This window comes from Lampetra fluviatilis, chromosome 35 (assembly GCF_964198595.1).
Source record: "Lampetra fluviatilis chromosome 35, kcLamFluv1.1, whole genome shotgun sequence".
NCBI lineage: Eukaryota > Metazoa > Chordata > Hyperoartia > Petromyzontiformes > Petromyzontidae > Lampetra > Lampetra fluviatilis.
In genome coordinates this window covers 1548063-1563732 of record NC_136309.1, presented here as the reverse complement: position 1 = coordinate 1563732, position 15670 = coordinate 1548063, and the positions used below count along the sequence as shown (strand labels likewise).

Below are 15670 nucleotides of genomic sequence, written 5' to 3'. Positions count from 1 at the left end.
AAGTGGTGCCATGTGATGCGCATCAAGTCCGTTAACCACGTGCAGAAGAAGTGTTGTGCCGATCAGGAATATACAAACCAAATCCCACGGGGTTTGCTAACCGCATGTTCTAGCTATATCTTAATACTGGTAGGAACCTCCTGGTTACACCAGCCTACAGGGGATTATTGTGTCCGTCCGTCGTGCATCCAAAAATGGGAGGGGTGGGAAAAAAAAGATGGAAATATGGTTTTAGGGGGGGGCAGAGCTTTGTGACGTCATTTGACGCCGTGTGACGAAGGGGGGGGGGTCAAAAATCGTACAAAATCGCGTGACGTCATTTATGGACGGCCCCTTACCCGCAAATTCAACGATGGCATAAAAATGCAACGTACCGGGCGCGGTATTATCCAGCATTTTATGTCTTATTTGAAGCCACGGTTCACTATCATTGACAAGCCACTAGGGGCGCTAGTGAATAACTGCCGCGGATTACGTAACGCAGCTGTGGCGACGTCACAACGCGTTGACGTCACATGTGATCGTGCCGCCGTGCCCGAGGTCATCACGAGTCGCGGTGACGTCACGCCGATGAGATCGTCGACACGCCTGTAGGCGGTGACGTCATTTCTTGTCCCGCTGAAATCAAATTGGAGCAGTTGTGCTCAATCAGCAAATTCCTTAAATAATAATAGGCGACGTTTTAGACAACGACCCTTATTCATAGCACAAAGAGACAGGCCAGAGAAAAAGGACAATTCGAGTTTGAAATTGCAATGTTACACGGTGATAACAATTGACAATGTCTTCTGATAAGTTTTTAAACACGCGTATGAATAGTTAATCGAATTGCGACTGAGTAACAGACACACCAACCTTCAATAACAAATAAAAACACGAATATTACTCAATAAACTCAACCGAACTAAAAGTTAAATGCAGACGTTTGCTGGCATAGGGGCCGTCTATAAATGACGTCACGCGATTTTGGACAATTTTTGACCCCCCCCTTCATCACATGGCATCACAAAAGTCAGACCCCCCCCCCCTCAACTATGACGTCACAAAGCTCTGCCCCCCTCCCCCAAATAAAACATGCTTCAAATCGCTTTAAACTATTGTCATTGTAGTGCGTATTTAATGTGGCGCTGCATTCTGATGTAGGAGAAAACATTTATTACCAAGTCTATTTAATTAAGTAGAACGTGTTTATATTTATTTAAAGATGCGCATTTTTATGTGACGTCACATTTCTCAACCCCCACCCCTTCGTCACACATCGTCACAAATGTCTGACCCCCCCCCCCTAGGCGCGAGACGTCATTTATATTTGAGGGGGGGCGGACTTTTTGTGACGCCGTGTGACGAAGGGGGAGTTTAAAAAATCGTCCAAAATCGCGTGACGTCATTTATGGACGGCCTCTGAACAAGTACTTATATATCTATGACGGCAAAGGTCACCGTAGATATAAATAAGTTACTGCTCAACCCGAGTCATCGCTGCTTGTTGTTGTTCATCGTTCCGAGTCTCCCCCTCTCGTCTTGCCCCTCGTTGACCAAAACCGCTACCCGCCATTCGCCACCAAGGCGCGCCTGTGCCAGGCCACGTGCACGTCCACTAAGTTGCGACGAGTTGGGGTGACGTCATAACCCCCCTCTCCCGCGCCGCCCGTCGGATGACGTTTGAGTGCCCCCCTCGCCAGCGAGCATGACGTCATCCGTGCAATGGCGGCTGACGTAATTTCCGGCAAGTGCGTGCTCGCGGCGCGGTGACGTCATCCCGGCTGGTGGTCGAGGAGGAGGAGGCGGCAGCGGCGAGCGGCAGCAGCAGCAGCGGAGGCGGCGGCGGCGGTAGCGGTAGCGGCATGGCCGACACCGGGGCGCAGCGTTTATTGTTCACCGAGGACCTCGTCTCTGCGGGCTCGGTCTCGGGCGAGCCCAGATACGGAGTCGTCGGCCTCATCCACGGCGACATGAGCAGCGGCGAGAGCTCGGAGACGGACGACGAGGAGAACAAGGCCAAGCCGCTCAAGCGCGGGTTCGTGCGCGTCCAATGGTACCCGCTCGGCAGCCGGCAGGACGCGAAGGAGTGCAAGGTGAGGGGGGGGGGTGCGAGGTGAGGGGGGGGCACGGGCCTGGGGGGGGGCACGGGCCTGGGGGGGGGGGGCACGGGCCTGGGGGGGGGGGGCACGGGCCTGGGGGGGGGGGGCACGGGCCTGGGGGGGGGGGCACGGGCCTGGGGGGGGGGCACGGGCCTGGGGGGGGGGGGCACGGGCCTGGGCGGGCGGGGGGGGCACGGGCCTGGGCGGGCAGGGGGGGGGGGGAGAGACGTGGGAGGGGGAGACGTGGGGACACCGGGAGAGACGTGGGGACACCGGGAGAGACGTGGGGACACCGGGAGAGACGTGGGGACACCGGGAGAGACGTGGGGGGGGAGACGTGGGGGGGGGGGAGACGTGGGGTGGGAGACACGGGGGGGGGAGACGTGGGGGGGGAGACGTGGGGGGGGGGAGACGTGGGGTGGGAGACACGGGGGCAGCAGCAGCAGGAGACGATGTGGGTTTCGGGGACACGGGGGAGCCACGGGGAAGACAAGAAGCTGGGGGGGGGGGGGTGCGAGAGAAACGTGGAGGCGCGCGGCGAGAGGCGCGATTCTGTTGGTGGTGTGGCAGGGCCATGCCGAGGGGATAAGGGACTTGGGGGGGCATTACGGGCGGGGGGGGCATTACAGGGGGGGGCATTGGAGGCCCTGGATGAGAGAGATGCGGGGAGACACACGGGGGTGTGTGTGGGGGGGGGGGGGGGCAGACGGCGAGGCACGGGGAAGCGCGCGGGGGAGAGGGAGCCGCGGGTAGGCCCAGGAGCCTGCGGGGAGTCCAGGCCGAGGCGCCGGGCTGGTGTCCGCGTCGTGGGGCCGGGTGGCGGCTCAGCGCTGTTGGCTCGGGGAGCCCGCGGGGAATCTCCTCGCTTGGGAGACGAGAGCCCCGGGGGGGGGGAGGGGGGGGGTCGTTGAGGCCGGCACAGAAGCCGCGGAGGGGTCCAGAGTGGCGGCCCAGGCCCTGAGGGCCCGGCCTGCCCCCCCCCCTAGTCCCCCGTGTTGTGCCGGGTGAGACGCGGACAACGCAACGCCTGCTGCTGCTGATGGATTGTCGGTGATCATTCCTCTTCTTCACAAATGTGATCACAAAGGTGATCACAAATGTGATCACAAATGTGATCACAAATGTGATCACAAAGGTGATCATTCCATTGGATTGTTTTGTTTCTCGCTTCGTCAGGCACCACACAATTGTAATCGCCGTTGACGTCTGTCTGGTCGAGGACCCCCCCCCCCCTCTCTACGTACTCGATGACAGGGGAGCGAGGCTGCGTCTACCCCACCCCCGACCATTCTCCATCCACTGCTGAATGTCGACAACGGCCAGCACATCGTGTAGTAGTAGTCGTATACTGCATAGACACACACACGTTGACAGCGGCCGGCCCCCACGTGGGGATTGTTTGACCATACTTCACCACGCTGGTCCCCCGTCTGTGTGGACGATATCCAGGGGGGTGGTTCTGGTATCGGCCGGGGATTGGAACTGGGGTGGGTTAGGTTCGGTGTTGAGTGCGGCCACCACTGCAACACCGCTACTGTCAACTCGTGTCGTGTGCGTTTTAAAGGTGACCTGGATCACACAATGGGAGATCGAATACGTGAAATAAACTCAATACATAAGTATAAATGCAGAAGAATACGTTGGACTTTTTTGGAAATTATACAGGAGTTGTGTTAAGATGTTAAAACACCAAATAGAAACCTTTTGCAAGGAATCACATACTTGCATTAAGCATATGTACTTAGTGGTGAACATGCTAACAAACATGATCTGATAATACATGGCGCATTGTCTTCGAAACTGCTTGGCCTACACCAAGTCTCACCAGTGTCACACCAGAGAACGCCAAAGGCGAATAGTGTAGCAATACACGTACACTACAACACAACAAAAGTTAGCCATACAACACGTGCACAAATTACATTCAAGTTTAAATCAAAATAAGCTACTCTTCTGTAGACGTTAAAATATTGGTGCATGTTTATGCACTTTCATTTCTAATTCATGATTCAAACGCCCGGCTAATGGAATTTTCTTAAACATCCCCAATGTTGGGTCACTGAACGAGTCCCGGCTTCTCATTGAAGCTCAAGCTTTGTCATTATAACGTCATTATTCTGTCTCAGTTGTGAATTCATGCAGGGCTTTGTGCGGACAAGGATGATGCCTAACCCAGGCCTTTCAAACGGCCTGGGTTAGGTGAAACCTAATCAATATTCTTGTCTTTGGTTCTTGAGGTTGCGGCGATTCCTCAGAAGTCAGAGTGAGTTTTGGCCCCTCCTGAGATTCTGGAATTGAATCGAGGCAGCTGCCTGTGATGATGAGAGGTGATTGTTGCATCACCCTCATGGGAAAGTCGGTGGACCCCCCCCCTTTTTGTGGACCGTAGCTCACTGAAACGTATCTCAGTGTTGTGGTGAGGTGGTGTTGTGGTTAGAGTGGTGTTGTGGTTAGAGTGGTGTTGTGGTGTTGTGGTTAGAGTGGTGTTGTGGTGAGGCGGTGTTTGTGCCGAGCTGCTCGTTGTGGTTTGTTCTCGTGAACCGGCGAATGGCAATGGATGGCTCCAACCATCTTCCTACCCACGGCACCTTCACTCACGCACTGCCATGCCTTCACGCCGATTATGTAATCACAGTGGCTGTCGATACCAAATTGCACGTGTCGTTTTTGCAAATCGACAGCAGCGTAATTTGAATCGTCTACTTCTTAATGACACCAGGCACTGCACCATCTCTCGCAGCCCTGGTGGAGGGTGAAGTTAAATGTGTTGTACGAGAGTATTGTGTTTACGCAATGCTTGCTCGCGCAAACAGCAGTCACAGTAATATGCAACGCGTTTTTTTTCTCTCTCTCTCTCCCATTTTGCTGCTTTGCAGCAAGTTGATGCCAGCGAACGTGAACACCGCTGTTTTACACTCATTGTTTTCAAATTGCTATACAGTGTTAAAAAGACAGGTTGGTTTACCCCCCCCCCTCTCTCGTACATGTGTACCAGCCCTTTGGCAGTCCCACTGCGGGGTGTGCGTACGTGCGTTGAACTTCTTTCGCACCCTACGTGGCCAACTTCGCTGATCGGAGGTGGATGCCTATCCACGCGGTGGCGTGTCGTCGGAGTGATTTGACCACGTTTTACCAAAACTGCTCGGGGTGGTTTGGTGTCCATGAGGGAGAGATGCCTCGGAGGGCTTCCTGCACCACCGATATAGCCCAGTTGTCTACGTACTGTGCAGAAGAAGTTCAGCATGCGAACATATCACGCTCGCCACTGATGTGATGGTCAGATAGTCGTCCTCTCCCTGTCTCACCCCCTGCCCCACAAATTGATTAATGATTAGTATCTGCATCAATTCGAGTTGATGTAGTTAGTGACGTCTAGGTTTTTGTGGTTGAATATTTTTGCCGTATCCATCACCAATGAGCCAAAATACATTTTTTTTGCATGCTACTTGCATGCCGTCTGCGTGTAATCGATTCGTGCATCATTTGACGCGTGCATCGTGAGGGTAATAATCAATGTTCATGGATGCATTGTTGCATGACTGATGCGTGATGGTATAATTAGTAATCTGTGCTCGTGTCAAAACCATAATATACTGCGCCAGCATTGAACCATTACGGCATTTGTTCAGTAAATTTTATCGTCAAGTACTTATATGTAGCAGTAATGTATGGTTTTAAGGTTTTCTTATCTAATGACCAGCCATTCTGAACCATTATTAGCCACTGCTAGATGAAGGCTTCCCCTAACCGTCATCATTCCTCAGGTCCTTTCAATGCAGAACTCAGCGTAGCCACTGCATATAAACGAATGTCATTGCTCAATCTGTGTGCTAGACAATCCTTTTTTCCGTGTTTACTCCTTCGGCTGCCTCCGTATTTCTGAACACCACCGTCCCCTTCTCACCGTAACGTGTCCTGCCGAAAGGCCACTTCCGTTTCTTGACACCTTACTGGTGCATGTATGCGTCTCTCCGTGCCTCCTTCAGCACTTGTGAAAACTGGATCGGTGAAATAAAGGCATACACTTTCAATGGAGAAAACATCAACCGCATCTGAGTGTCCTTGCTGGAAAGGTCATCATAATTTTCAGCGTTGGAAGATAAATTTACACTTATATTGGCCATTTAAATCTCCCACATCCTAAAATGTTTTCTCAATATTTCACTGCACCTTCTATTTCTCCTTTGAAGAAGGCGTGCTTTCAGACACATTCGCATATGTGTTTTTATTTCAGCCATAAGTGAAGTGTTTTCTAACGATGTTTTATTTAGCATATTGACTGGTGATCTTACTGTGCGTGAACACCGACTTGTCTTTCAGCTGAAGCTCGTAGACCGATCTCTGATGCCGAGAGACATCGTCAGACGCGGCGGGAATCAGTTGGTAAGTGCCTCGCGCGGCTCCACGCAACACTGCAGATGATGCATTGAATGTACAACAACATTCCACTTGTGTGGTTGGGTGAATTGTTACGTCGGTGATTATGATCTGAACAGAAGATGATCTGGGACACCTAGTACAGGTGGCAACTGTTAATTCACACATTCACTACACATGCATAGAAATGTGCATATGCCAGATTCGATTACACTGCAGGAAATTATTATCACGAAACACTCTCCTCTCCGTTGTCACCCGCTGAATTTGTTGAAGCAAATTATTCGATTGTACTGCATTTGGCAGCAGTGAAGAAGCAACAAATATCAGAAAGCTCAACACAATTGTCAATACCACTCTGGCCATAAAAGAAGACGTGATGGGTGATGCTTTGGCAAGGGGGCTCTTCATAGCACACATAAATAGGGCGAGAGAGTGAATACGATTTGGATGCTGCACTATACACCATGAAAGCATGATATGAAATAAAATGTGAAAATGTTTTCTGATGAACAGTTTTAAATTGGCATATGAACTGTTACGCGCCTAGTAGATATTTAGCAACGGGTGCACACCCTTTGATAATAAAAATGTACTACGAGATGTTGGCACATTTTTGGTAACCCTGTTGCAGCGTGGTCTCTTGTTTATCAACTGAACGCAAAATCATTAAGCATTATCTGCTTAGCGACTCATCATTCCTGGGCTCGGTTATCATTTCGATCGGATCAACGAAGCTGTCGAGAAACCTACCGATCTGCCAACCCTCTGGATATACCAGTTATAGTCGCTCGAATGCTCACCGATGGGAGGGACAGAGCAGTGCAAACGAGATCGACAAATCTAGATTTGAAGTTTAATCAAGATTTGAAGATCGACAAAACCTGAGAAACATTGCAAAACGATTTAAAAAACCACAATAAAATAGAGAAACGATTATCGAATTAAATCGTAACCACAAGCAATTATAACTCATAAAGTTTATTTGGTCATGCCCTTGAGCTGTTGTCGCGAATTTTTTTTTATAAAAATGCATCGTCACTCTCACTACAAGTCCCCAGGGCAGAGCTTGATGGGTGGTTTGTCATCGCTGCTCAGTGGAGTCTCATTCACGTGAAGAGCGCCAGCAGCACTGGGGCACGCGGACGCCTTTCATGTTTGAACCAAAAGAAACTGGCCAACCCACTGCCGAGACCCTGTTGCATGGAACAGGAAAGGAATTCACCGACTTGAACCTTTTAATGAGCGGCAGAGACCGAGACCTTGACGTGAAACTCGGCTTCACCCTTTGCCCAGCTGTGTTGATCTTCGATTTAAAGCTTTCGTGACTGCAGGGATTCATCTTCTTGGTTCTTTCGGTAAAGTCACGTAGAAGGGAAGTAATAAAATAATAAAAAGAAAACAATATTATATTATATTATTTTATTATTTTTATTATTTTATTACTTCCCTTCTACGTGACGTTACCGAAAGAACCAAGAAGATGTGTTGATCTTGTCGCCACTCGTGGTGTTTCTGCGTGCGCGGGGGAGCTGTGGCGCACAGTTGCAAACCCGGCCACCTGAGTTTTGAGTTCCCGGCCAGACCTATGACAGCGGCGAGCGAAATATCTCACGCAGGTCTGGGAAAACTCGCCTGTAAATAAGCAGCTAACAGAGGTGGACAGGATCTAACCTATACGTTATTTAATCATGTAATTTTGTTACACGAGTAATTGGCACCTTAATTACACAGCTCAAAAGTAATTGGTAATATGTATCTTAATTACATTAGACATACAATTTTGATTTAAAGCTTTCGTGACTGCAGGGATTCATATTCTTGGTTCTTTCGGTAAAGTCACGTAGAAGGGAAATAATAAAATAATATACATATATTATATTTAATAATATAACCAAGAATACATTAGACATGGTTATTTGTATTTTAACTACATTCCCTCCAGCATTTTCTAATTTTAATCCTTTATGTTGATCTTCTGCGGCATACTGCCTGGTGCAGAGTGTACCAGAATCAGAATCTTTATTTAGATTTCAGGAGGAATCTGATGAGCTATAAAACTCTTGTTTTACAGAAGGCCATGAGGGGCGGGTCAGAACGTTACAACAGCAAATAAAAAAAAACGATAGCAGCACGAAGTAAAAGTATAGCAAGATAAGCAAATCACAAGAAATATATATAAGTATCTATGTTTATTTTACTAGGTAAAGCCCACTGAGCTGTTAGATTCTTCTTCAGAAGCGATCTGGCCCACAAGTGTTAGCTCAACGAAGTGGTTTATCGCGTGCAAATCTATCGCAGCCAAATAATCTAAAGGCATGTTTCTACATCAGCACTGGAAAGATAAAGGCGTCGTGACGGTTGGTGCTGGCCACGTCACCCACCAATGGTTTGCTTTGGCCCTAAATAGGCGCTTGCGAACGCCACTTTTCCCAATCCTTCTATGTCGGCTATACGGTTGATGCGTGCCATTTGTGCGTGCTGTAGGAGGCTCAGTCTGGAACTGTGCTGGATGTCAAAGTTTACTGCACCGTTGTGCTGCTCGGATCTGGAGAAATGATCTACCCCGTGAACACCAGAGACCTTAGCTACTTCACGGTGAGTGCGGCAACGCCCAACGTGAACTTTGTCGCTTGGTCAATGGAATGTGTTCTCGTCATCCAGCGGAAGTGTGCCAGAATGAGTGACTCTTGTACATATCCGTCGAGTTAACTCACTCGCCTGGGAATACCGGAGGTCGTGCGTTCGACACCTACCCTCTGTCGTCTGTAGATTTGGAGTTTCCACATTTAGAAAATGCATTTAGAGTATTTGGCTGCTATACATTTCCACATTCTAAGCCACTTCGTTGAGCTATCATTTGTGGCCAGGTCGCTTGTGGAAAAAAGCTACGTAGACCTTTGACCTTGCCCGGTAAAATAAAAATAGTGAAATAAACTCTAAAGGCATTGCAACATAACCGTACCTGTACGTGGGACCCATATTTTGAATGCTGCTTGAAGCGCGGTGAATGTTTCCTGTTGTGATAGCTGTACACCCCGTGTTTTCCGCTTCTCACGAGCTTCATCGGTATTCCTCAGCCGTATGCGTATGGGGACTACGTGGAGATGGATTGCTGGCTGGGACGTGTGCTTGACGTCAAGTCGCAGTTGATCATCACACTGTCGAATGGCGCCAGGTGAGACTCAACTCAACGCCAACACTGGACACCTCAATCCAGATTTGAAGTTTTCGTGACTGCAGGGATCCATGCTCTTTGTTCTTTCGGTAAAGTCACGTGGGCAGAAAAAATAAAATAAATCAAATCACGACGTTTCGATTGCAACACAAGCAATCGTCATCAGGTGGGAAAAAGACAGCGAGATTTTTTTTTTTCCTCCCACTTCAGCAAAAAAAATTCTTGCTGTAGTTTTCCCACCTGATGATGATTGCTTGTGTTGCAATCGAAACGTCGTGATTTGATTTATTTTATTTTTTCCTACGTGACTTTACCGAAAGAACCAGAGTACTGTACACCTCACCCCCCTGGATCAACTTCGTGACCTTCACGCACGTCAAAACAATTTACCCCCCACCCCGCCTGCGCCCTCAGAATTTTCAATGAATTGTAACGATTGTGAAGTTTTGATGTCGTTGAAGAAATGAATCATTCTTGTGCTCTCCTTTCTAGTCGCGATTGATTTGCCTGCCTTGTTTGTACTGTCTGTGGCGCCCATCTGTACTGTGTGTCATTCGTCTTTGATATATTTTTCTGGGTCAGATCCCGTAAGTAAAATTGCGTGTCGTAAACCCTCCGCCCGATCCTGGCTCACTGCCTGAGGATGCCGGTTGTAACTATCAACAGAACGTCGTACCCATTTAAATGCTGAGGTTTGACCCACGAAATGGATTACAATTCATAATATTGGTTGCAAAAGCCTACCCGTCGGTACTGTTCGCCTCGTCTGAAATCTGTCTTTAATGTACCATCTTGTTGCCCCCGGTGAAGCTTGGGGTTTTTTCCGACAATTACAATTTGCTCCCACATAGAGCCAAACGCTTACTAATGGAATTGGCCAAACATCCTCATCCAGCACCCTCCTGAAAAAAAGCTTACAGACTCAGTCTTGTTCTCCTGGATATATAAATAAATAAAACATGTGACAAGCGACTGTGTGACTAGCTGCCAGCACACGTGTGTGTGTGTATAACACGTTACCGACGTGTATTGTTCCATGAGGCTAGTCCACCTCTTTCAGATTGTTTTAAACAATCACTCGTAGCGCATGTACGTATGTACGCTGACGTAGCCAAACCGTGATAATCGGCGGTGCGGGCTGTGCACTGAGATGACCTTTCCCTCACCTCTGGCCACCCAGCAGTGTGGATGGGTAACCACAGTCGATTGGGCAGTTCTCGTGCAGTGGGGTAAAGTGTGGGTACTCCCCCCTCCTTGAAGATGTTTGACCAGCATGGAAGAATTGGCCAAATACTGCAGAAGTGTCATGAGCAAGTAATGGCAGGGCTGCACATCTTAATGTTTGTTAGTTCAACCAAGTTGGTTGTTAATGCCTCATGGTCATGTTTCGGTTTATTTATAATCCTCATCTATGAATAAGTCGCCTACATTCAGGGGGCTGGTGTCATTCGTGCAGGTGCCGGTGTGAACCCAATCTCCTCATTACAGTCCCCTTACTACGATCTGTCATACCTTGACCGTAGCCGTGACAGGCCTCCCGCGTAGAGCAGAGTTCCATGATGCCTCGTGTGGCACGGAGACCTGGGAGCCCATTGCGCTGATAAGCGTGCAAATCCTTGAATGCATTGCTCACACACTGTAATCGTGTATTTGCTATTGTAGCCGCCTTCACCTACCCACTGTGACCAGCGCGGTGAAGTATTGTCCACGACCCACACGGCATGGGGGAGGCCCCGCTTCCAGCAGCAGATTGACAGGCTGTCCATGTACGATGTTTGTTAACAGTGGTATTGTAGTTTTAATTTCCCCTTCCCCCCCCCCGCCGCCCCTCGTGGTCTGGTGGCAGCGATTGGGCATGGAGTTGCCATTCACTGGTTGGGCTGCCTGTAGCTACACATCAACTGCAGTGGCGGGCACGGTTACATTGGGAGTCTGGGAGAAGCCTGTAGACAGTGGTGGTGGTGGTGGCAGCAGAGGGAATGTACTGGCTGGCGCCTCGTGATGTATTGTATGGGAGAAGCATTTATAAATAATAAACGATGATTATGATGATGAGTGTGTACTTAAGCCTAGGCAGGTAGCCCCCTCTGCCAAACCCGACCCTAACCTACCAGCCAGACGACTGCCCCTCCACCCCACTAAAACGGAAAGGACTGCGTTCTAAACAATTGTGAGGTCCGAGGAATGACAAAGACTGGAGACGAGTTAATGGATAGTTTAATTGGAAGAGATTTGTCAAATTTTTGTTACGCCATTCTGCATACGAGCCTGCAGAAAGACCTCGGCAAAGATACGCGCAACTAGACCACAAAAGGGTGGCGACTGACAGCCAATGGATTGATAACCTCACAGAGGAGCAGAGTGGTCCCAAGGTAAAACAAATGCATCATCAGGGCAGAGGACAAGAAAGTGGGGATCCTAGGCAGCCACCCAAGCTCTCGCAAAGAGATCGCACGATTGATTAATTTATTTGAAAGGGTTTCAGGAGAATCACTTTGTCAAGTCGTCCTGTGCAAGGCCTTCTGCGCCGAGGTGGCCTGGTGGCTCCGAGGATAGCGCTGGAGCTCTGAGCTTAAATCCTGAGTCTGATCGGAGTTTTCGGCCACCGGTGATTACACTGAGCCGTCAAGTTTCATGAGATGATGCTCTCAGGCCTGGTTACCAATTATTTGACAACATCTATCACAAAGTGTTTTTCACTGAATTGTATTTCTTTAAACTTTTACGATTAACTTTGATACGGGGGGCGGGGGTGGGGGGGAAATATGTACAGAATGTCAAAGTGTGTGTTGCTGCACCTTTCTCATACTGGATTTGACGTAATTTCTTAACTTTTAAATGTTGAAATTTACTTTTCATTCGATTACCAAGTTACTCATGGTCCATAGGCAGGAGTAGCATGTGCTCAGCATGCCGGACAGTGTGTTGATGTGATTGGTGTTAGTGGGTGTGTTGATGTGTTTGGTGTTCTACTGGTGTGGGGTGTGTTGGTGTGATTGGTGTTCTACTGGTGTGGGGTGTGTTGGTGTGTTTGGTGTTCTACTGATGTGGGTGTGATGGTGTGATTGGTGTTCTACTGGTGTGGGGTGTGTTGGTGTGATTGGTGTTCTACTGGTGTGGGTGTGATGGTGTGTTTGGTGTTCTACTGGTGTGGGTGTGATGGTGTGTTTAGTGTTCTACTGGTGTGGGTGTGATGATGTGATTTGTATTCTACCGTTGTAGGTGTGCCATGAGCGTGGACGACGCCTGCAAACTTCAAGACGTGAATCCTCACCCAAGTGACTCGGTAAAGCTCTACCAATGTTCACACGTGATCTTTGTTTTTAAAATGTATTGCCATTGCACCACAAGTTAGTGTATGACCTTTTTTTTTAATACGTGGTGTCAGTCTTTTGAAAAGTCTATCTAAAAGTTAAACGTTAAATGCTTACATTTCCGCCCGGGCAAATCATCCTCAATGTCGCAGATTTTGTCAGGATTTCAGAATCCAAGCAGTTTTAAGCCTCAATAACACTTGGATGGATGACTGCATGGGAATGCCAGGTATTGTAGGGTTTATCCAGTGAGGCAGCCAGGTACAATGGATTATTTTACCCGTTTGTGGCCGAGTTTTGGGTATTTCCCGCTTGTTTTCTTGGGTTTTCTCTGGGTGTACCCTGCGTACCTCACACGTGGCAAGCACTCGCAAATGGAATTGGTCAAATGCGTAACCCTTCTGAAAAGTAGTCTGTAAAAGACTAAGACTCTTCTGGGTAAACGTAGACCATTATGATGATTGTTATTATTTGATCAACACCCTCAAATGTCACTTCACTTGTATAATAATTATGTACGCCCCTTTTGGCAATCCACTGCTCGGTGGAAACCTCCCTGCTCTGTGTTTGGCAAGGAGGGTTTGTTTAGCCATACTTCACCACACAGGTCGATATGGGTTGCTGAAGGGGAACGGTGGACCAAGGACCATCTTGGATATCACTTGCCGTCAATGTTAGCCATTGGATGGCAATTGAACCCAGGTCGCCCAGTTTATAGCACAGTGCGCTAACCGCTGCATCACCACTCCCCTCGCTTAAATTCATCATCCTGAGCCCTTTATCAATCTTCTACTGAATGAAGGCCTCCCCAAACCGTCGCCGTCTCTCATGATCCTGCCACGCAAAAGCCACCCAGTACCTGCACACGAGCACATTTAAAATATATATATTACATAAATGTAGCGCTTCGAATTTTTTGCCAGCATTATATTGACTGTGTTCCGAAATCCTCATTGTTTCCAGAGCGCACGGCGTGAACCGGCGTAAACCACTCACTCTGCTCTTTTGTTGCCACTGCGTGCCGTTTCGTTGTGTGCGCGTTGTTCAGGGAGTGTTTTTCAGCGAGCACTCGGGGTTCTACCCCAGCCAGTTGCTCATTGGGCCATCCAAGTCCTTTGCGAACGTGCAATGGTTGTCTGGTGTGAAGCCAGTTATCCGAAAGAAAAGCAACTTTAAAGCTCTGGTGGAGAAGGTAAGAGCTGACCTAACATCCTTCACTAATTATCACGTCGTTCAACATGCCGGCAGCCTTGATTTGAAGCTTTCGTGACTGCAGGAATCTATACTCTTTGGTTCTTTCGGTTAAAGTCACGTAGTTAGGAATAAAATAAAACAAATCACGACGTTTCGATCGCAACACAAGCGGTCGTCATCAGGCAAAGGAGTCAGCCTCTAAAGGCAAACTGTTTATAAAGGTTTGGGGATGGGTGTAGCCCAAGTGCATCAACAACACCAGAAGCACGGGCGGTGCACGAGTGCCAATGCAGCAGCAATGCCAATGCAGCAACAATGCCAATGCAGCAACAATGCCAATGCAGCAGCAATGCCAATGCAGCAGCAATGCCAATGCAGCAGCAATGCCAATGCAGCAGCAATGCCAATGCAGCAGCAATGCCAATGCAGCAGCAATGCCAATGCAGCAATAATGCCAATGCAGCAACAATGCCAATGCAGCAACAATGCCAATGCAGCAACAATGCCAATGCAGCAGCAATGCCAATGCAGCAACAATGCCAATGCAGCAGCAATGCCAATGCAGCAGCAATGCCAATGCAGCAACAATGCCAATGCAGCAACAATGCCAAAGCAGCAACAATGCCAATGCAGCAACAATGCCAATGTAGCAACAATTCCAATGCAGCAACAATGCCAATGCAGCAACAATGCCAAAGCAGCAACAATGCCAATGCAGCAACAATGCCAAACGCTGGAGATGCAGAGGGAAATTAACTAGGGAAAATAGACGAGTACCTGGCAGATATGATGGAACAACCATAAACAGTTAAGTTTTTACCTGGTTAATAACATCCTTCCAATGATTACTCAATTTGTATCCAACTTCTCGGTTGAAGTTATGTCTGTTTATGAAACCATCCAGATGTATAAACTACGTGACTTTACCGAAAGAACCAAAGAGTATGCCGGCAGCCGCATACAGTTATCTCTCGACTTATCCGTGGGTGGATTATCCGGGTTGCGAGTGAATTAACCCAGGGACCGGTTGTGATGTCACCAACGATGCCTCGAAATGGGGTCGCTGCAATCTTAGCGCAGCATGCGAACAACCGCATGACGATGGTCCAACTTAGGTTATACTGTACACTGTTGGCAGGATTCTAAGAAGTCTGTTGATTTTTTTTTACGGTGGAACATATTTCTGTAAAAATTCAAGCGTGAATGTACACCGTTGTCGTCTCCCCTTGCAGGTGGAAGTGGCCACGATGGAAGTGCGGTGGATCACCATGGGTTACTCTTCTGGGAAAGCAGTCTCTTCCATAGACCCTCCGAGTTCAATCGTTACGCAAGAGCTCCTACCAAGGTACCACCATCGGCATTATGCATATTGATACACGTAGCCATGTGTGAGGCTGGTTAATGCCTTTCATCTTTGTCCCCGGTCAACTATCATCGACACACACACCTAATAATATTTAAGAAGGAAAGAAGACCCTGCCAGTTTATTTATTTTGTTATTCATATTCAACACAGCGACGATGATG

General features: G+C 48.5%; 1 protein-coding gene across 1 annotated transcript in view; it reads left to right on the top strand.

Moving 5' to 3' along the window:
• Nucleotides 1-1766: 1766 nt before the first annotated feature.
• The window catches only part of UBE2O (ubiquitin conjugating enzyme E2 O), a 28912-nt gene continuing 15008 nt past the window's right edge, over nt 1767-15670 (top strand). The window contains exons 1-7 of the mRNA XM_078872638.1: nt 1767-2075; nt 6402-6464; nt 8946-9056; nt 9539-9636; nt 12859-12922; nt 13999-14142; nt 15377-15489. Of these exons, the coding sequence (XP_078728764.1) occupies nt 1845-2075; nt 6402-6464; nt 8946-9056; nt 9539-9636; nt 12859-12922; nt 13999-14142; nt 15377-15489 (824 nt within the window). The 5' untranslated portion in view covers nt 1767-1844. The remainder of the gene's footprint in view (nt 2076-6401; nt 6465-8945; nt 9057-9538; nt 9637-12858; nt 12923-13998; nt 14143-15376; nt 15490-15670) is intronic.